General features: G+C 44.3%; 1 protein-coding gene across 1 annotated transcript in view; it reads right to left on the bottom strand.

Annotated features, from left to right (window-relative positions):
• The window catches only part of EIF5B (eukaryotic translation initiation factor 5B), a 346,296-nt gene that overhangs the window by 84,593 nt on the left and 238,703 nt on the right, over nt 1-23,000 (bottom strand). The window contains exons 14-15 of the mRNA XM_029604785.1: nt 22,531-22,672; nt 15,359-15,490 (exon numbers count right to left, since the gene is read on the bottom strand). Of these exons, the coding sequence (XP_029460645.1) occupies nt 15,359-15,490; nt 22,531-22,672 (274 nt within the window). The remainder of the gene's footprint in view (nt 1-15,358; nt 15,491-22,530; nt 22,673-23,000) is intronic.

The raw sequence follows: 23,000 nt of genomic DNA, 5'->3' as shown, positions 1-23,000 counted from the left end.
AGAACAGAAAAGAAATCCAGCTCAAGGCCTGAAGCCAGCCCGCACGCACAAGCAGGCCCCACCCCCTCCTTCTGCATGTGCTTGATGTAAACAAGGAAACTCATGCAAGGGAATGGGGCTGCTGCAGGGCCAGCCAGTGTGTGTGGGCTGCCTCCAGGCTAGCTCCAGGCCCATCACTGGATTTCTTTTCTCTTGGGATGGGCTTGGCTGAAGATCTCCGCAGTGTTCTGCTCATTTTTAGCATCAGTGCATACGCAAATTTATTCCATCTTTTGCCGGCCCTGGACACTTGGGTGGGCCTGACTCTGAACTGGGTGGGCCACGGCCCACCTAGGCCCATCCGTAGCTATGCCACTGACAGGAGAACACAAGAATTTGATTCACTTAAGTATTTTTGATATGTTTGCATGGGATTATGTATAAACTTGATTGCCTTTAAATTTGGGAAGCAACTAATGATGATGTCAAGTATATTTTAATATGCATAAAAAAAATCCTCTAAAAAATTTCACAATTTTTTCTCTACAAAATATATAAAAATTAAATATTTTAAAGTAGGTGGTTGATGGTACTGATTTGGGCAGTGTATGAAACTACTACCTTCCACTTTAAAAATATTTTTTCATTCAGTTAATGTTTTCAAGATTTTTAAAGTGGCGTGGAGAAGAGTAAGTGTCTTTTTGTAATATATAACAAATGACATAATATGGCAAGATACATAATTTAAAACAAAAAAAAATTTAAGAATGAAAGCAGATCTAGGTCACGTGGGGTGATGTGCTAAGGAGGACACACTCTCCCTTAGCTCTGGGTGCCAGAGCCCTGAATCTACCGGCATCGCCTCTTTCCGGGGGTGTTATAGTGTGTTAAACTCAAGAATCAAGCCGGCACATGTCGATTGTTCATTTTATGAACAAATCTCTGCAACTGATGGCCTCTAGGGGAGGAAAGAAGGATAAGGACAAAGACAAGGGGAAGGCCGCAGAACCTAAAATGGCAGCAGGAGAGCCAGGGCCCTCGCTAGCGACTCCGCTCACAGTGGAAGTTCTAAAAACGACTTTGGACTCCACGTTGGATTTCAAACTGGTTGGGATAGCCGAACAACTCACAGAGGTAAAAACCAGATTAGCAGACTTGAGCCTGAGAATCGAGCAGATAGAGGGGAGAATAGCAGGGTTGAAAGAAGGGCTGACTGCGAACGAAGAAAAAATTACAGTCCAGGCGGGGGCTCTTCAGGAATGCAAAGATAAACTAGATGAAATGAAGAACTGACTTCGGCGGGACAACTTGCGGTTCTTGGGATTGCCGGAGGTGGTGGATGATAATGGCCTGATAGCTTTTTTGGAGGAATGGCTCCCGGAAGCGGTAGGCCTGGAACACCTAAAGGGTGTAGTTCGCGTTGAAAGGGTGCACAGATTGGGGATCTGCCGGATAACCGACTCGAGACCCAGAATTGCGATTGCAAAAATTTTAAACTCTGCGATTAAACAGTGCATCTAGCTTGCTTACCAGAAGCGTCCAGAGATTACTTATAAAGGCCAATGTATCCACATTACACAGGACTATTTGGTCCATGTGTATCAACAACTAAGGAAATTTTCCCCAATATGCTCCAAACTGTTTGACAAAAAGATCAAGTTTGCCCTTCAATTCCCCGCCAAGCTGAAAATCTGGCAGGACGGGACAATGCATAGCTTTACCTCACCAGAGGAAGCCCAGAAATTCCTACAAGCTCATGTGGAAGGACCAGCATAAGAAACTGCAGGGACACAAAGTCTTGGACAAAGTCAGTGCTAAAAGGTTTCAACCACGCTTTGCCTTTTTTCTTCTCGAGAAGTTAGTTTAGCAAATGTTGCTTACCTGATGTAACAGGTGTTCTCACAGGACAGCAGGATGTTAGTCCTCACAAATGGGTGACATCGAGGATGGAGCCCACCACGGAAAACTTCTGTCAAAGTTTAAACAGAACTTTGACTGGCCCCTACTGGGCATGCCCAGCAAGGCACTGACCCTGCAGCCAGCAGGGGTCTCCCTTCAGTCTGATTTTCAAAGCTACAGGCAGTGCCTAAAAAGTAAAAACTAAAACGAACCCAACACCGCGGGGTGGCGGGCGGGTTTCGTGAGGACTAACATCCTGCTGTCCTGTGAGAACACCTGTTACATCAGGTAAGCAACATTTGCTTTCTCACAGGACAAGCAGGATGGTTGTCCTCACAAATGGGTGAGTACCGAGCTGAGGATGTCCTGACTTGCACCAAATGCACCCAATGACATGCAACAGGCACTACAACTGGGGTGGAATTTGGTAAAGGGCATCCGCACCCTACCGGGAAGGTGGAAGGGTGTTGGTACATCACGTTGGAAAAAGGTTACGCAAGACAGATTGGCCGAAGATGGAGTCCTGTCTTCCAGCTTTGTCCAAACAATAGTGGGCTGCAAAGGTATGGAGAGAACTCCAGGTTGCAGCCCTGCAGATGTCAGGAAGCGGCACCGATCGAAGGTGTGCCACTGACGTCGCCATGGCCCGCACAGAGTGTGCTTTCACACGGTCTTGAAAGGGAATGCCAGCTTGCTGATAGCAAAAAGAAATGCAGTCCGCCAACCAGGAGGAAAGAGCCTGCTTACCCACAGGATGTCCTAACTTGTTAGGATGGAAGGAGACAAACAATTGAGTGCTCTTCCTGTGAGCAACTGTACGGTCTAGATAAAATGCTAGAGCTCGTTTGCAGTCTAGGGTATGCAGAGTCTGTTCCCCGGAGTTGGAGTGGGGCCTGGGAAAAAAGATAGGTAGTATGATGGATTGATTAATATGAAACTCCGAAACTACCTTAGGTAAAAATTTAGGGTGAGTGCGAAGTACCGCCCGGTCCTGCAGGAGCTTAGTGTAAGGCGGATAGGTAACTAGGGCCTGCAATTCACTAACCCTGCGAGCTGAAGTGATAGCCAAAAGGAATAACACTTTCCATGTGAGATACTTTAACTCACAGGAGTGCAGAGGTTCGAAAGGAGGTTTCATTAGACGACCAAGAACCAGGTTAAGGTCCCAAGATGGGGCCGGAGGACGTAAGGGTGGCTTCAGATGGAGCAAGCCTTTAAGAAAACGTGTTACTAGGGGTTGTACTGAAATAGGGACACCCTGTACACCTTTATGGAAGGCGGCTACCGCACTGACATGCATTCTGATAGAAGAGGTTTTAAGACCTGATTCAGAGAGATGCCATAAATAGTCCAAGAATTTGGAGATTGGACAGGAAAGGGGATCAAGGGACTGAGAAGTGCACCATGATGTGTACCTTTTCCATTTGTATGAGTAAGACTTTCTTGTGGAAGGCTTTCGTGAAGCTATCAGGACCCGAGAAACGGAATCTGAAAGGTTGAAAGGCTGAAGGACTAACCTTTCAACATCCATGCCGTCAGGGACAAGGCTTGGAGGTTGGGATGGAGGAGGCATCCGTCGTTTTGAGTGAGCAGATGCGGGTCCTTTCCCAGAGGAATGTGCCTGCGGATGGAGAGATCCTGGAGTATTGGAAACCATACTTGGCGTGGCCAGTAAGGTGCTATCAGGATCATGGTTCCCCCCGTCCTGGCGTAGCTTCACGAGAGTCTTTGACACAAGAGGAAGTGGAGGGAATGCATAGAGCAGACCGGTTGTCCACGTGAGGGAAAATGCATCCCTCGGCCGAGAGTGCTGGCTCCGAATGAGAGAGCAGTAATCGTCCACTTTGTGGTTCTGAGGGGACGCAAAGAGGTCTATGCGGGGAGAACCCCACTTGTGAAACAGAGAGGTCGCTACCAGAGGATCGAGTGACCACTCGTGCGGTTGGAAGACACGGCTCAGCTGGTCTGCCAATACATTGTCTACTCCCGGCAGGTAAGTGGCCCTGAGGTACATGGAGTGGGAGAGGGCTTCCGCCCAGATCTGCGCAGCTTCCTGACACAGAAGGAAGGAGCCGGTGCCTCCCTGCTTGTTTATGTACCACATGGCCACTTGGTTGTCCGTCTGGATTAAGATTATCTGATGAAAGAGATGATCTTTGAAAGTGCGGAGCGCATAGCGGATTGCTCGAAGTTCCAGGAAATTGATCTGGTGTTCGGCTTCCTCTTTGGACCATAACCCTTGGGTTTGAAAGTCGTCCACATGGGCTCCCCAACCGATGTGAGAAGCGTCGGTGGTTAGGATTACTTGCGGATCCGGTGGAAGAAAGGGTAAGCCCTGAAGGAGGTTGACCTGAGTCGTCCACCAGGTTAAGGATAGGCGCAGCGCTTGTGTGACTGTGACTATGGAGGACAGAGGCTGAAAAGCTTGAATCCATTGGTGTCGTAGAGTCCATTGTGTTACTCTCATGGCTAGTCGGGTCATGGGAGTGACTTGAACCGAGGATGCCATGTGCCCTAGGAGAATGAGGAACTGGCGAGCCGTGGCAGTGTTCTGAGACTGGAGCTGGCGAGCCAGGGACATTAGGGTGTGGACCCTCTGAAGAGGAAGGTAAGCCTTTGCCTGTAAGGTGTCCAAGTCTGCCCCAATGAAGGATAAGGTTTGAGAGGGGACTAAGCAAGATTTCTCGTAATTGACGAGAAACCCTAAGGAAAGGAGTGTTTGAATTGTCAATTTTAGGGAGGATTGAGCTATCTGTTGGGTGGAGGCCCTGATTAGCCAATCGTCCAGGTATGGGTAGACGTGGACACCTTCCTTCCTGAGGAATGCTGCTACCACTACGAGACATTTGGTAAAGACTCGTGGGGCAGAAGCTAGACCGAAAGGGAGGACACGGTATTGATAATGGTCGTGGCCAACTAGAAACCGCAGATATTTGCGATGGGATTGTGTGATCGCAATGTGGGTATAAGCGTCCTTGAGGTCGAGAGAGCACAGCCAATCCCCTCTTTGTAGCAGAGGGAGCAGCGCGCCTAGGGTTACCATTTTGAACTTCTCTTTTTGAAGGTATTTGTTGAGGGCTCGAAGGTCCAAAATGGGACGTAGTCCCCCCGATTTCTTTGGTATTAGGAAGTATCTGGAATAGAATCCCTTGCCTCGTTGAGAGGGAGGAACAGGTTCTATAGCATTTGATTGCAGAAGAAGGGATACTTCCTGTTGTAATTGAGCCAAATGGGTGGATAGACTCCACGCTTGAAGAGGCGGGGAGTCTGCCGGAAGAGTTATGAAGTTGAGGTGGTAACCCTGTGCGATAATTGTTAGCACCCACTGATCTGAGGTGATCTGCAACCAAGGTTGTAGAAAATGGTACAGTCGACCTCCTACAGGGATGTCCGGAAGAGGGGTTTGGCATGTGTTCCCTACAGGGGAGTCAAAGGCCAGCCGCAGGCCCAGGAGGAGGGGCTACAGTAGGCCTTTGTTTCCTAGGCTGACGCGGCTGAGGCCTAGTAGAGGATCGAGCTGGACGAGGCCTAGCCGATGGAGGGTAATAACGGCGTGGTCGAAAGAATGACTTCTTAGAGTCTTTCTTTTGCGGTTGCTTGGAGGTCAGCTCAGGTGGGACAGATGAGAGTTGTTTCAACGTCTCATGGTGGTCTTTCAACTCCGCCACAATCTGCTGAATTTGCTCTCCAAACAAATTATCGCCTAAGCAGGGTAAATCAGCAAGACGATCCTGAACCTCTGGGCGAAGGTTGGATGATTTTAACCAAGCCCAACGTCTGGCTGAGATGGCTGTGGCTGAAACTTTTGTGGAAGCATCGAATATGTCGTAGGCAGTCCTAATCTCGTGCTTCCCTGCCTCAAATCCCTTGTGAAGAAGGGCTTGAAGCTGCGGTTGGTATTGGTCTGGTAACGTGTCAGCATAGTCTTGCATCTGCTTAAGGATGGCTCTGTTGTACTGAGTCATATAAAGTTGATATGAAGCTATGCGTGAAATTAACATAGCTCCATGATAGACTTTCCGTCCAACACTATCTAGGAACTTGTTGTCCCTGGTAGGTGGGGTAGAAGAGTGTGGCTTAAGACGCTTGGCCTTCTTCTGCGCGGACTCAACCACAACAGAGCGATGATCCAGTTGAGGTTTTGGAAACCTGGTGCTGACTGGACAAGGTAGGTGGAGTCAGCTTTTTTATTAACTGGGGACACTGATGAAGGAGATTCCCAGTTTTTCTTGAGCAGATCCAAAAACACCTGGTGTATAGGGATGGAAGCGATGATTTTTGGAGCATCCAGAAATTGAAGTAGTTCCATCATCTGGTGTCTGTCATCAGCTTCAGATTGTAGTTGAAAAGGTACAACTTCTGACATCTCTTTCACGAAATTAATGAAAGATAGATCCTCAGGAGGAGATCTTTTTCTACTCTCTGTAGGAGATGGAGGCGAAGGCAAATCCGTGTCAGAAGATGTATCATCATCATCACCCCAGGTATCGTAGGGATCAAGTGGGGTTTGTAACCCTGATGGACCTGGCTGAGGCTCTAAAGGCATCGATGGAAACCGAGGTGGAATCGGTGCCGTAGGTGGAACCAGAAATGGCATCGATGGCTTCGGTGCTGTCGATGGAATCGGTGCCTGGCGTGGAATGGATGGAACCGAAGGATATATCGGTGGAGATATACCAGAAGGCACCGATGGAACCACCCCGGAAGGGGGAATCCGGAACGGTGTTTCTCCTGCCGATGAAAATCCAGTCGGAGACGGTGGTGTTGTCGATGGCACTGGAATCACCGATGGAAGGGCCGTCATTAGCGCCTCCATGCGGCTTAGTAGCGGTGCTAGCGCTTGTATCAACGGCTCGGTGGTCGGTTCCCTCCTCGGTGGCGAAGCCGGTGCCGGTGTCGGTGCCGGGGGCGGCACTGGAATCGGTGCCGGAGACGGTGCCGATGGAGGTTGCAATTTCTTCATCGCTTTCTCGATGGCCTCCTGGACCAGCCGGTCCAGTTCTGCCCGGAGACCAGGGGTAACCATACCCGGCTCGACGGGAGAGGGAGGCTGAGGCAGGGCCGGAGGGACCACCGTAACCGGTGGGATCACGGCCCCCGCACCCCGGGAGGGTGAGGGTTTCCTCGATGCCTGCGAACGAGACGTGGAGGGTGTCCGGTCTGTTCGCGGCTTCTTTGTCGGTGGCTCGGCTTGAGCAGAGGTCGATGGCTGTGGATCCTCGACAGGCCGAGACTTATGCCGTCGATGTCGGTGCTTTTCCTTCCGATCCCCTCGCCCATCCGGGGAAGGGACGGGAGTCGACGGCCGAGAAGCGATCGATGGCGGACGGTCACCGGAGGGTTGACGATGATGGTACAACTTCGACGGTGCCGGTTCCGATGAGGTCGATGCTATCAATGGCGTTGGGGTGGGTGCATGGAAGAGGAGCCCCATCTTCTCCATCCTGGCCTTGCGACCCTTGGGTGTCATTAAGGCACATTTGGTGCAAGTCAGGACATCATGCTCACTACCCAAACACATCACACAAACCCTGTGGGGGTCTGTGATGGACATAGTCCGGGTACAATCCGGACAACGGCGGAACCCCGTTGCCATGGCCTGAAGCCAAAATTTAGGCTGGGGATCGGTAAGTGCCAACAGGCCTCAAGGGCCAAATTCGACGGTAGTCGATGGAAAAAGGCAAAAACCTTACCGGGTTCCGTAAGATGACTAAAAATTTGTCGAAGGGAGACCCCTGAGGGGCAAATTTTCTTAGGAAATTAATTTCCAAATTCCTGTCAGGAACGTGGTTAGAGAGCTCCTTTCACCGCGTGGCAACTGCTGCGCGGAAAAAAGAAGACTGAAGGGAGACCCCTGCTGGCTGCAGGGTCAGTGCCTTGCTGGGCATGCCCAGTAGGGGCCAGTCAAAGTTCTGTTTAAACTTTGACAGAAGTTTTCCGTGGTGGGCTCCATCCTCGATGTCACCCATTTGTGAGGACAACCATCCTGCTTGTCCTGTGAGAAATACAGGTAACAAACCCGATGTGGGACCGAACTGAAACAACTATGATATACAATCTTGAAAGCACAGCTGCGAATAGAGTGCAGCATGTGGACAGTTTTTCAATCTGCTGGTTATTAGTGTACGCCTCATCTGCAATGGGCTTGTGACACCCAAGTGCCCCATAAGCGTGCCCTCTTGATCTGACTCTCCTCCTTTGAGGGAGCGCTAGGTCGTATATTCAACGCAGTTGTAGATGGGGTAAGGGGGGGAGGGAGAACAGTTGGGAAGGTTTTTACCAGAGAGAGGAGTATGGTTGTATTTTGATTGGGGAGTGCGAATGAATGTGGGAATGTGTGTGAGTGAGAGGGACGCGGGTATGGGGATTCGTATAAGGACACTAACATCCTATATGATCCCACAGAGAGCTATGGGGGGGGGGGGCTGCTGGGGCCCTCCTTCCTTAGGCGCTATATAATTCATTATACAGGCCGTCCATCATTTTCTCAGCATCAGTATGACTAAACTTGTGTCCTGGAATGTTCATAGGTTAGGATTGCCTATCAAACGAAAAAAGGTTTTATCACACTTAAAGAGATTACATGGGGACATGGTGTATCTTCAAGAAACACATCTTAATGCTACGGAAAGCTTCAAATTAAAGCGAGAGTGGGTGGGTGCATGCTTTTTTGCAGAGGCAAAAGACCGTAAGGCCAGGGTAGCGATACTAATAAATAAATCTACCGATTTTGTGTTAGAACAATCAATACCTGATTCAGATGGCAGATATGTGATAGTGATTGGACGATGGGCATCGAAATGACAATTGGTTACACTATGTAATGCCTACACACCAACCATAAACCCATAGAAATATCTAAAGGAGTTCATGGGGTATTACTATCACATAGAGTGGGATTGTTAATAGTAGCTGGTGACTTTAACTGTGTTGTGGCGGGACCCTGGACAGATCGTCATTGGGAGGGGCCATGTCAGGGAAGAGAGGAGAAGGCATGGATGCCGTCTGTAAGCAGATAGAGTTAATTGATGTCTGGAGGACTCTATATCCAATGCAGAGAGAATATACTTTTTATTCCAACCCACATAGTTCTCTCTCAAGAATCGATTATATCTTACTGGCAAAGTGAGGCATTTCCTCGCGTCATTAGTATTATTTGAAAGGGTAAATTATTTTATTGACCTGTTCTGTCCCACTTGTGATTTTTATAAACTTCTATTATGTCCCTTCTCAGCTGTCCCGGGAAAGTGGTAGAATCGGAAAGGATTGGCACGGGTGGGGTGAAGTTGTTCATGCTGTTGATTTCATATTAATGGTTAATAAGTTAATAAAAGCTGCGGCTGCTTAATTCCAAATTATGGTGTAACGTGTGCAGTCATTTGCGGGATGGGGAAAATGGGCGGGGAAGGCGAAGGGAACGAGAACAGAAGTCACGGCTCCCAGAGTCAATAACTCCTTTTCTGTATTAATTTAAAATGTAATTAAGGACTGTATGTAAATTGTGTTATTTTGACCAATATAAAGTTTGCAGAATTTTACATTTTTTTGCGCAGAATTCCCCCAGGAGTAACATGTATGTGGTAGCACTGTAACTTTGTAGGAGTCTTCTTGGAATACTGCTGGAAAGGAAACATTTTCTGTTACTGCTATCAGTGTCTCAGCTCTTTTATTTGCTTATTTAAAAAGGGCTCCAAGGCGATCCGGGAAACTACAGACCGGTTAGCCTGACTTCAGTGCCAGGGAAAATAGTGGAAAATGTTCTAAATATCAAAATCACAGAACGTATAGAAAGACATGGTTTAATGGAACAAAGTCAGCATGGCTTTACCCAAGGCAAGTCTTGCCTAACAAATCTGCTTCAATTTTTTGAAAAGGTTAATAAACATATGGATAAAGGTGAACCGGTAGATGTAGTGTATTTGAATTTTCAGAATGCGTTTGACAAAGTTCCTCATGAGAGGCTTCTAGGAAAAATAAAAAGTCATGGGATAGGTGACGATGTCCTTTTGTGGGTTACAAACTGGTTAAAAGACAGGAAACAGAGAGTAGGATTAAATGGTCAACTTTCTCAGTGGAAAAGGGTAAACAGTGGAGTGCCTCAGGGATCTGTACTTGGACCGGTGCTTTTCAATATATATATATATATATATATATATATAAATGATCTGGAAAGGAATACGACAAGTGAGGTTATCAAATTTGCGAACGATACAAAATTATTCAGAGTAGTTAAATCACAAGCAGATTGTGATACATTACAGGTGGACCTTGCAAGATTGGGCATCCAAATTGCAGATGAAATTTAATGTGGACAAGTGCAAGGTGTTGCACATAGGGAAAAATAACTCTTGCTGTAGTTACACAATGTTAGGTTCCATATTAAGAACTACCACCCAGGAAAAAGATCTAGGCATCATAGTGGATATTACTTTAAAATTGTCGGCTCAGTGTGCTGCAGCAGTCAAAAAAGCAAACAGAATGTTAGGAATTATTAGTAAGGGAATGGTTCATAAAACGGAAAATGTCATAATGCCTCTGTATCACTCCATGGTGAGACCGCACCTTGAATACTGTGAACAATTCTGGTCACCGCATCTCAAAAAAGATATAGTTGCAATGGAGAGAAGGTACAGAGAAGGGCAACCAAAATGATAAAGAGGATGGAACAGCTCCCCTTTGAGGAAAGGCTGAAGAGGATAGGGCTGTTCAGCTTGGAGAAGTCGGCTGAGGGGGGATATGATAGAGGTCTTTAAGATCTTGAGAGGTCTTGAACAAGTAGATGTGAATCGGTTATTTACACTTTCGGATAATAGAAGGACTAAGGGACATTCCATGAAGTTAGCAAGTAGCACATTTAAGACTAATCGGAGAAAATTCTTTTTCACTCAGTACACAATAAAGCTCTGGAATTTGTTGCCAGAGGATGTGGTTTGTCCAGTTAGTGTAGCTGGGTTTAAAAAAGGTTTGGATAAGTTCTTGGAGGAGAAGTCTATTAACTGTTATTAATCAAGTTTTCTTAGGGATTAGCCACTGCTATTAATTGCATCAGTAGCATGGGATCTCCTTGGTGTTTGGGTAATTGCCAGGTTCTTGTGGCCTGGTTTTGGCCTCTGTTAGAAACAGGATGCTGGGCTTGATGGACCCTTGGTCTGACCCAGCATGGCAATTTCTTATGTTCTTAATTATTGATGCTCCTCATGACTCTCTTTGCGCCGCAGGTAGCTCATGACGCTAGCTCTCTTTATATGGACCATCTCCCCTTCTGTGCCCTTCTAGTAGACTAAATATGTCTATGTATTAGCAGCATATGAGGCGACACTGGAGGGAATGTGGAACACCCTGCCAAAGCTGCTTGTTGGTACCCATCATGGGTAGCCCCCACTCCTGCCGTGGCAGCGCTTCCAGCCCCCTCAACAACTGAAGAGCCTCGGGAGCCAGCAGAAGACACCAAGGAGGAACTCCTGCTGCTAGATGTGTTGGCGTGACGAGAGTGCCTCCTGCCTCTGCGCTTAAGTTTGCGCCTGGGACCCTTCACACTTTCTACTACATGAGTGTCACCCTGCACCTCCACACCTTCAATTCCAGAAACAACACAATTAGACTCACCCTCTGGTGCCTGCAATATAGCTGATTGGTCACCAGTGGTATCTAGAGCAGTCTCTGCAGATGAGGATGTCGCTACACCTGTCTGTGCTCTGGCTGAAAGGGCCCATTCTGGGTTGGGGGGGGGGGCGGCGGGGCCTCTGCACAAGGTGTAGGAGTGGTCGGAACCGAAGCGGCCAATCCTTATGCGTGCTGAGTAGCTGGAACTGAGGGACCCCTGCCCCACGAGGAGAGCTGTGGATGCCACAAAGATACATATAGATTAGGGAGCGGGAAACCAAGGGCCACTGCTAAGTGGCTGGAGGCATGGTGACTGAGCCACAAACCAGCAACCTGGTGTGTGTGCGCCCCCAAACTGCCAGTTCTGCATTGGCATGTTTGGGCAAAAGCAGGCTGCGTCACCATAGCTGCAGGCTTGCGTTCCCAGTGGTACGGACTCAGCCGGTCTCCAAGATGGGACTTAACCTGGCGGCAGAGGAAAAGAGGGTGCTTGGTAGCAGCCCTGCTGAGCTCCCCCAGCTTGGCAGCACCCTCCCTCCAAAGTGGTGGCACTGTTTGGGCAATCTGAGAGGAACTCCCAGGTGCCCAGTCAGCTGGCTGGAAGGGCCGGCTGCTGGGGATGAGGACCACCACTGGCACCTGAAGAATTCCACTCCCCATCATACTCTTGTCCCACACTCCCCCTACTGAGCTGCCCAGATCTGGTTGTGCTCCACCCATGGCTGCAACAGCTGCAGTAGATTTGTGACCAAGTCTTTCCTTTTCCCTGGCAGTCTCTGCACCTTTTCCAACTCTCTATCCCTCTGGTGGGTGGCATTGGCCGTGAACCCCCTTACTCCTCAAGAGGTGGAACAGAACTGCCAGCCTGTACCCCCCCCCCCCCAATGCTGGGACAAGCAATGGACATGGGCAATAGTCCTTTGGGTTTTTCCTTGGCCTCTGTGCTACCCAAGAATGACTATGGAGGAATAAGGCTGGACTCTGAATTCATGGAACCCTACTAAACCGCTATCCAAAACAAAAAAGGAACTTACTCACATGGAGGACAAATGAGGCAGCAGCTGCAGCACAAGGAGTGGGAGCCAAAAGGGCTGAGCAGAGTCAGTGTCCCGGGCTCACTCTCCCCACATCACAGGAACCGCCGCCTGCATGCCCCCTATCAATCAAATCTCCCAATAAGGGCTGCTTCCCTGCACCTCCTTAACTCCTCTCTTGCTCCACCTACTGGCCAGCCCCCTGCATCCGGGTCCCTCCAGCCTCCTTGGCTCATGTCGTCGCACAATGATGTCACCACGCGACAGTGCTTCCTAATGCATCGCTGTGTTAGCACCACAGCATTTGCTACAACACCGAGGACTGGGAAGGCACAGGACCACTGCCCAAATGCCAGGTAAGTGTACAGCCAGCTACTCTCTCCCCCCCCCCCCCCAACTAAAGCTCCGGATGCGGCGCCAGATTAACAGCAGCATCTACGTACCAGCCCAGCGCCACGTCCTATCACTTTTAGTATTTTAAAATTATTTTTTGGTTTCTTTATATATTTTTTTCATTTTTGTATATTTTCTCTATATATTTACTATTGCCTTTTAGTTTTTAAGTTTGTGATTTTTAAGCTCATTTGTGGTCCAGTGGTCAGTCTCTTCTCTTAGCTAGGAGGTCTGCTTTAATTCTGATATATTTTATTTAAAATTATTTATCAACTTGCCATTTTATGTGTCATCTGTTATATATTGCCATTTTTAATTTGTAATATTTTAAAATATGTATTAATTTTAGTACCAGTGGATAATTTATTTCTTATGTTTTGAGTATATTTTATTATTGTTTATTAAAAATGTTACAACTGACATTTTTATGGTTTGTTAGGAAATAAGGACATTCAACTATATAATCACATCTGAAGTAGACATCTTGTCGAAACATAGCCATGTTGGGTGTATTGGAACCATCACTGTGCTAACTGTAAGTCTGATTTTATCGTAAATATGCTCGTTTTTATATTTGTGTGGATCACCTACCTATTTTGTTTCTCTTATTATGTGCAAAAGTTGTTTATTACATTGGCGCATTGAGGCTCCACTAGTGCAACACTGACATTCCAGTATTCTTTTTTTTGATCTACGATGCTGTGTAATAGACTGTTTCTGCACATCCCCAAGGTGAGGTCCATGATCACCACTTAATTCGTCGGGAGCAATACTGAATTTGTCTCCAATCTTTGTGTCCTCAGGGTTTCTTTTAGAATGAAAATGGCCAACCAGGCTGCTGTAGACGTTAAGTCACCATTAAAATTGGAACACTGAAGAAGCTACAGCTTAAAGTGTAGCTCTTGGCATTTTCTAGGATAAGTAAGAACATAAGAATATGCCATACTGGGTCAGACCAAGGGTCCATCAAGCCCAGCATCCTGTTTCCAACAGTGGCCAATCCAGGCCATAAGAACCTGGCAAGTACCCAAAAACTAAGTCTATTCCATGTTACCGTTGCTAGTAATAGCGGTGGTTATTATCTAAGTCAATTTAATTAATAGCAGGTAATGGACTTCTCATCCAAGAACTTATCCAATCCTTTTTTAAACACAGCTATACTAACTGCATAACCACATCCTCTGGCAACAAATTCCAGAGTTTAATCGTGCGTTGAGTGAAAAAGAACTTTCTCCGATTAGTTTTAAATGTGCCACATGCTAACTTCATGGAGTACCCCCTAGTCTATTATCCGAAAGAGTAAAAAACCATTCACATCTACCCGTTCTAGACCTCTCATGATTTTAAACACCTCTATCATATCCCCCCTCAGCCGTCTCTTCTCCAGGCTGAAAAGTCCTAACCTCTTTAATCTTTCCTCATAGGGGAGCTGCTCCATTCCCTTTATCATTTTGGTAGCCCTTCTCTGTACCTTCTCCATCGCAATTATATCTTTTTTGAGATGCGGCGACATTCATTTTTTTGAAGATTAAAATGTAGATTAAAAGATGGAAAGATGTTTTTTTTCCCCAGTAATGGCAGCTGAAGCCTGAGTGATTAACACTGACAACATTGAAGGTTTGTGATTTTGGCGTGGGCTGTTTGAGGTTTTTCCTTTCGTTATTTTTGTATATTGTGTGCCGTGAAATGTATCTTTGGTATATTTTGAGCATTTTTTTTTTTTTTTTTTTTAAAGTTTGTACCAGTGTGTTATTTCTTTGGTTTGTTATGGATTTATTCACTGGGAAGTTTTGTATTTATTCATGATTACATTAAAAATAGTACCATAAGTTTTGTTTTTAAGAAAGCTAAATTTCTAATAGTTCCTGAGACTGAACATTTCAATTAATCTTCTAAAGTGTAATAAAATTCACAATTATATTTTTTATACATCAGCTGAAAAACTATTAAAATAGAATTTAAAAGTATTTAAAAAAAAGAACAGCATATATAATCTCAATGTACAAAATAATTTGAATTGCTATACCACTATTATCCTGTAATATAAAAACTGTCTTATGGATAAAAGTTAACTGACATTTTGCTTCACAATATGAGCAGTATTGGCCTATCCTAATAATCCTCTGAGGAGAATGCTGAACATATGCGAGATATGAGGATATCCATGTCATCTTGAAAGCTTGTGCACATCATAATTCTTATGTTGGTTCATTAATGTAACCAATATTTTCAAAACTCAATTTTCACTATAGTACTAGACTTGTGCACTAAAATACCAAAGGTGGAAATGGAACAAACATGGTCCTTCAGCCTCTGAAAGGACAGCCAGTTAGATGTTGAGAATTGTTTCACATCCAATAATACATTTCAGTTAGGATATTAATAATGCCTTAATTTGTTTCTCTCACTCCACCCAATATTAGAACGATCATCTAATCAAAATTAGGTACCTGCTGTGCAAATTCTACTATGATTGCTTTTGTGCGTTCTTCAAATTCATCTTTTGTGTTCTTCTTTTGCTTCTTTAAAGTAGCAACAATATCAGTATCTGGGCTCTTCTTCCAATCATATAACCGATCAATCTTAAAAAAAAAAAGATAAAAGGTCACTACAAACATAGGCATAAACACTGACCAACATGACAAACAAAGAAGGCTGTCAAGCTTATAAGGCTCCAGGGAGATGCAGAAACAAAGTCAGTCCCAAACTTCAAGATTTGTGCGAACAATTCTTTTAATTTATTATATCGGCAACTCCATTGCTTAGAAGACACAAAAGTTTATCAACACGGCGTCCCCCGACACGGACCCATGTTTCGCCAAACACGGCTGCGTCGGGGGGGTGGGGGGGGGGGGACAGTAATTTTTTAGCAGTATTCAAAGCTTTAAATCTTAGCGTCTTGGCAGCCTTTCATGCAAGGAGATTTGTATTATAATTGGAGTGCAGCATTTGCTCCTCTACTAAACTTATAAGGCTGACAGGTGGGAGAGATCCTCAACTGCAGTGTCTTTAGAGAAACAAGGAACAGTGGATGGGCCAAATAGTAGATACCAACAGAAAAGGACCAAGTTATTATGTGAAAAAAAATCAATGTGCAAAGGTAATAAAGATAATTTGTAAATCTTTCTGATTGCCTTTTGAACTTGGCCACAGCATATGCAAAGGAAATGTGATCAAGTCCTCTGTCTGTCAGGGATTGAAGGGCTCAGGTGAATCAGAGATTACTTCAGGCTCTAGGACAGATGACTGTATGCAGAAGCAAGTTTTATTTCAGAGGAGAGATCCTCTCTCTGGCTCTCAGCTGGTAAGAGGACTTTTGTCTCCCAGGCAAGATGAACACAGGAGTAAGAAGAAAGGTTAAAAAAAAAAAGAAGAAGAAGAATTAAGACCACACTCTCTGGATTTCCAGAAAGCATTTGACGAAGCCCCTCATGAGACTTCAGAGGAAATTAAAAAATCATGGAACAGAAGTCAATATCCTACTGTGTATTGCGAGCTGGTTAAAACATAGAAAACAGAGAGTAGGACTAAGGGGTCAATTTTCTCAATGGAGAAAGGTGACTAGTGGAATACCCCAGGAATCTGTTCTGGGACCACTGTTCCCTCTAAGTTGCACGCGTGCACGGCCGCACACTTTTCCCACGGCTGCACACAGCTTTTACCCTGCCCCCCTCCCCCCATGCAGTAAGATCAGTGGAGCCGCAGTGGAGCTCATCCTACTGCAGCACAAAGCAGGGAAAAGGCCTGTGGCCACCAGGGGATCCCATCCTACCCGGCAGCCCAACTAGAGGCGGCACCGTGGCTGCCGGGAGATCATGTCCTACCTTGCGGCCAAAACAGAGGAGGCCCTGCCGTTGTAGGGAATCGAGTCCTACCCACCTGCTAGAGAGAAACTGCTATTGTGAATGTGTAAGCATGTTTGTCTGAGAGAGGAGCGTGAATGAGTATGTGTGTATAAGCATGTGTGCCTGAGAGAGAAGGCGTGTGTGTGAGTTTGAGAGGGAGCGTTTGTATGTGTATATGAGAGAAAAAATAAAGCTTTGTGTACCTCCCTTCCTCTCCCACTAATCCACGACAATCTTAGTGACTGGAAGTCAAAAATGTCCAAGTATGGAGAATAAGCAATTTTTTTTATCCTTATTGATTTAATTGTTTTATGTAAACCGACATGATAAACCGACATGATACGAACTCCGTGAATGCCGGTATAGAAAAAACACAAATAAATAAATAAATAAATAAATACATAATTAATTAATTCGGGTTTTATTTGATGTGTCAGCTGTTTTGAAATACTGATGTTTAGAACATTTAAAAATTTGTACAAGAGTTTTTAATTATTAGATGTTATTCTATTTGTCAGCTGTATTAGATGCCATTCTATTTGTCAGCTGTTTTGAAATACATACTTTTTCAAAGTATAGTTTTACAATTCTGATTGACTTATATTTCTAGGTTGTATTGTTTTGAGAAATGGTAATGTTCTACTTTTCCATTGTTGCACTGCATTCAGAATCTGGCTTGTTGCAGTTTCCAGTTCAGTTTTTGCGTGTGTGTGTGTGTGTGTGTGTGTGTGTGTGTGTGTGTGCGCGTGTGCGTGAGGCAGAGGAAGCATATTGTGTGTGTGTGTGTTGTAGACTAGGGTGTGCGCACAATCTCAGTATGACATTATGGAGAAGGAGGAATTTTTTTTAAATCCTTAGTTTTAATTATTGGGTATTATTTGATGTGTCTGCTGCTCTGAAATATTTTATCAATGTTTAGGAAATTTTAAAATTATACATAGAGGTGTGGGGTGCCAAAGGAAGTATCCACCCTAAGTGCCAAATACTTTAGGTACGCCACTGGTGTGAGTGCCTGTGTGAGACTGGTGTGCATTGCATGTATGTCTCTGTGTGAAAGTGGGCTTATGTCTCTGTGAGGGCTCTCACAGGCATGCACACACACACACACAATGGGGCCGATGTAATAAGGTGTGCTGAAGCTGCTGCGGGTTTGTGCGTGGATGTACGCATGTTTGTACGCGCGTTTTCCCATGCAAAGCCCTATACGGGGATGTAATATGGGTTTTGTATTTGGGGGGAAAAAAGCACGTACGAATGCACTTACAGGCCAACAGTTTTTCCTGTGGGAATGCATGCTAACGGCATGGAAAAAAGGCGATTAGCTAATCATAGACAATGCAGGGAGCTGTGCTAATGCTAGTATGGGGTTTTACCTCCATGGTCAGGGCAAGAGTTAAGTGTCAGCGCCTATGTCGGCATCCAAGCGTCCTGAAAAACACTTTGCTGAGCACCTATCTCGGTGTCCGAGTGGCCAGCTAAGCTAGGTGCCTTTCTGGGCGTCGGAACGGCCAGCTTAGGTAGGTGCTTCCCTAGGCGCTGAGCTAAAGACCTAGCTCATTGCCCAAGCGACCAAATACACGGCCAGAAGAGCGCTTGAACAGTAAGATTAGTTAGGCACCTTTCTGGGCGCCCGATCATATAGATGTTTCTGCCACGAACAGAGCACGAGTGACCTGATAAGCGCCTAGCTCAGCACCCAAATGGAAAGATTAGCTAGGCGCCTGAGCGCCCAATCCTACAGATTTGTGAGCAACTAAGCGCCTAGCTCAGTGCCCAAACGGCAAGGTAAGCTAGGCACCTTTCTGGGTGCCCGATCATGCAGATTTTTCTGCCATGGACAGAAGAGCATGAGTGGCCTGATAGGCATTCAGCCAGGTGCTTATCTCGACTTCTGAGTGGCCAGCTTAGCAAAGCACTTTTCACAACATCAGAGGTAGGTGCTTCCCTGGGCGGACAGATACATGGCCAAAAGAGTGGCAAGATTGTTGTGAATTAGCATCCATGAAAATATTTGCCATGTTTTCTGCAACAGTTATTGGAAATATTAAAAATACTTTCCAGGGTCATAATTTCACTTAATAGAGACACCCATTTTCTCGCTCACTCACTTTTATGCGTGGATTATCGGCACGGGTTTTGAGCGCGGATGCTTATTACATAGGCCATGTACTACGCTTAGATACGTGCATTTTCCCATATGTGAGTACGTGTGTATGAAAGAGAAGGCACACATGCATCATTTTTTTTTTTTTACATCCCACGGAAGCGGCAGCATCAGCCATGCGCGATCTAAACCCGCAGACATGAGCGCCTATTTTACCGTGGGTCTTATTACATCAGCCCCGATATGTGTGTGAGGGCATATATAAGAGAGAGAGAGCGAAGAAAGTTTGTGCAGCCCTACCTCCCCCAGTCCATAACAATTACAGGGTGACTGGAAATATAAAAATCCTAGGTACAGAGAGCAGAAAAATTTTTAGTTTTAATTATTTGGAGGAATTAAATGTTTGTTTTGAAATATTTTATTGCATTTTTCAGAAATATTAGATCATTTTTAAATTAATGGATGTTTTACTCAGAGGGTACATTTTAAAACACAGCGCCACGTGAACAAAAGTATGCTGGATTTTATGAGATACGCACGTAGCCGTGCGTATCTTATAAAATCCGGGGTCGGCGCACGTAAGGGGGTGCACATTTGTGCAACTTGCACGCGCTGAGCCCTGCGCGCGCTGCCCATTCCCTCCGAGGCCGCTCCGAAATCGGAGTGGCCTCGGAGGAAACTTTCCTTCCGCCTCCCCCCACCTTCCCCCCCCCCACCTCTGCCACACAAGTTACACCTGCTAGCCAATGTTCCCTTTAAGGAATGGGTTACTGTGAGCCTAAAATTGCTAGCTTTTTGCATCAAAGATTTTTGCTCATGAACACTTTTTGCACACAGCAACCTAATCCTTAGAGGGAATTTTGTCTAGGACAAATTCTATTTAACATATTTATGTATTACCTGGACATGGGAAAAAGAAAAATGATCATATCTGCAGATGGCACAAAATTATTCAAAGTTGTTAAATCACAAGAGGATTGTGAGAAATTGCAAGAGGACCCAACAAGACTGGGAGACTGGGTTCGCAAATGGCAGATGACATTTAATATGAACAAGTACCAAGTGATGCACTTAGGGAAGAGCTATTTAAATTATAGCTATACAAAGCAAGGTTCCACATTAGGCATCACCACTCAGGAAACTGTTTTAGGAGTTACTGTAGATACGTTGAAAATCTCTGCTCAGTTTGTGGCGGCAACCAAGAAAGCAAATAGAATGCTAGGAATTATTAGGAAAGGAATGGAGAATAAAACAGAGAACAACATAATCCCTCTGTATCGCTCCAAGTCGCGACCACATCTCGACTATAGTATACAATTCTGATCACCGTAACTCAAACAAAATATAGCAGAATTAAGTACAGAGAAGTGCAAACCAAATTATAAAAGGGACAGAACAATTCCCCTGTAAGGAAAGGCAAAAGAGGTTATGGTTCTTCAGCTTGGAGAAGAGACAGCTAAGAGAAGATATGAGAGAGGTCTTTAAATTAACGAGTGGAATGGAACAGGTGAACGCAAATCAGTTGTTTACACTTTCAAAATTATTATTACTATCTATTGTTACCTATTGTTTACCTGAATTGTTCCTTTAGTTATACCCTCTGTTAAATGTAAACCGATCCGATATGGTTATTTACTATGAAGGTCGGTATAAAAAACTGTTAAATAAAAATAAATAAATAAAATGTATAAAGACTAGGGGACATACAATGAAGTTACTAAATAGTACAGCGAAAATGGAATCTATTTACCTTTTGTGATCCTGCCAGGTAATTTTGACCAGGATTGATCATTGTTGGAAACAGGAGAATGGCCTTGATGGACCTTTGGTCTGAACTAGTATGGCAAATCTTATGTTCTTTCAGTGCCTACAACAGATTTTACTCAACTGGAATGGACCAAACCCTGCTGCAGCCAGCACCTGCAATTCTTCCAAGTAAACTAAAAACACCACAATCATATCCTCTTATGCTTTTCAGTTCTAGGATACTGAACATATCCTATACACGATAGCCTTAAAACATTAGATAACATGGTATCAATGCCTTGCTTCTACTTGTGCAGAAATAAAAAAGAGTGCGTCTATTTATATAAAGCTTCACAAAGACTATCAACCATGAAGATTATGGGATGATTCTATTATATGAAGAGTAACCAATTAAAAATGTCATTTAAATGTAATTAAGTCATCCAATCAGAAAAGTTTTCTCTCCAGTCTTTAAATAGCCAATTTAAAAAGTGTGTGCATTGGCAGCTGTAATATACAGATCCTACTAAAGTGCCTAAATAGTATTTTATAGACTTTATAAAACAATGTTCCTAAATACATTAGCTGATACGCTGTAAAAATGAAATGAAGGGCTTCCAGGCAAGAAAAAGCATTAACACATTTGTTCATAGTTTCCACACTGGTTGGCAGATAGCAACCAGGATTGTCAAGGATCATCCCTAAACTATTACAAAGTACATCTCTAATGCAAAGAACATGTTCTTGGATCAGCCAACATTTTCTCCATCTTAATTTATTCATGCTTATACACAATCATGGTTATAAAGAACAAGCTGAATAATTTTGAATTCTGTAAGTGTTGCCACTTAAGAGGAACAAAGTCAACAAGCTTTTCTTTTCAAAATGAACAACATTCAAGAATGTATGTGTCACCAATTTCTTGCTAGCGGGGTCTATGGTCCATAACAAGCCAATAAAGGGCTATATTTGTGCGACTCCAAAAGCTAGTTTTTAGAATGTTTCCAAAATAACTGTGTGTTCATTTAAACGGAAGATCAGCAGTGTCAAATAACCCAGTTAGCCACACATTGTCAGGTTATTATTTTCGTACGAGTGGCAAATTTAAAGAACAAAACTGTCAAGAGTCCATGCTATTTAGTAGTATCATAGGGAAGAAACAAGCTTGTTTAATTCCACCACATACTCTACAGTCCACTGCAACAATTCACAGCCTCCCTACCAGAAATTGCTGAGCAAAATAAGTATTACTTTTGTTCTTGTTGTCAGTGGTGGAACTAGTTTAGCAAATGGAAGCATATACAACTGGTTTTGCAATCATATTTCACTGTCAAAACAGAAAAACATCTACAGCTAGTATTAAATGAAAACCAAATCTAACTAGTTCAAAGCAGCATCACTAACAATTTTTTTGTTGTTGTTTTTCTTTTAGTTAACTTAGTCTGCACATAGTTATAATGCTTTCCAATTTAGATTTTGCTCCTGAGACAACACTAGTGTTAGAGCTCCTGTAGGATTTTCCTCCATTATGAATCAAAGAAAAGTAGAGGTAATGCTGAGTTGATGATGCTGGTCTCCAGCAGGCAGGCATCCCACTATGTATTAAGTCGGAATACAGCACCAACAGCTGAAGAGTACACCCAAGGAGACTACTTTAAAACAATGACTGAAGCCACATGGCAGAATGCTCACCTTTTATTCCAAAACACATCAGAACATAAGAAATAAAATATAGACAAGGGACAAAAACAGCCAAAAATAAAATTTAGAAATAAGCTAAGATCAAAAGACGACATAGCAAGACAGGAAAAATGAGTGTTTGTGGCATGAAACTGGAAGAGCTGATTTGAATTGGCAGAAAAACAATTTTTGATAAGTATATCGTATTGGACAATGAATTATAGAGCTGAACAAAAACTTAACATACCTTATTCAGAGCTACAATAAAAGGACACTTTTTAGCCTTCAGCAGATTTATAGATTCAATTGTCTGTGGCTCCAAACCATGCATGATGTCAACCACAAGAATGGCAATGTCACAGAGAGAGCTTCCACGATTTCTTAAGTTACTAAGGAATAGAGGGAAGGGAGGAAATAATTCAATGCAGATATAACACAAAGTAGTCAAAATCATGCATATGCATTATTTTGTAGCACTTTTTAGCTTTTTCATTTTTGCCTCTAACACAAAACAGGGACAGAAAAGCATCGATATCATGTTGTTGGAGAAGAGTTAACATTATCTAGCAGTCATTGATCAGGTGCTGCTGAATTTCCATAGGATACTTTCCAAGAACATAGTTGGCCTTCACATGAAGTATGAACCTGATCAGACCACTTTACAAAAAAAAAAAAAAAGTTATTGTGTCAAAAACAGACAACTTCAGCATGGATGCT

This window comes from Rhinatrema bivittatum, chromosome 5, assembly GCF_901001135.1.
Source record: "Rhinatrema bivittatum chromosome 5, aRhiBiv1.1, whole genome shotgun sequence".
In the NCBI taxonomy this organism is placed as follows: Eukaryota; Metazoa; Chordata; class Amphibia; order Gymnophiona; family Rhinatrematidae; genus Rhinatrema; species Rhinatrema bivittatum.
The sequence above is the reverse complement of the archived record's forward strand: the minus strand, read 5'-3'. Positions and strand labels throughout refer to the sequence as shown.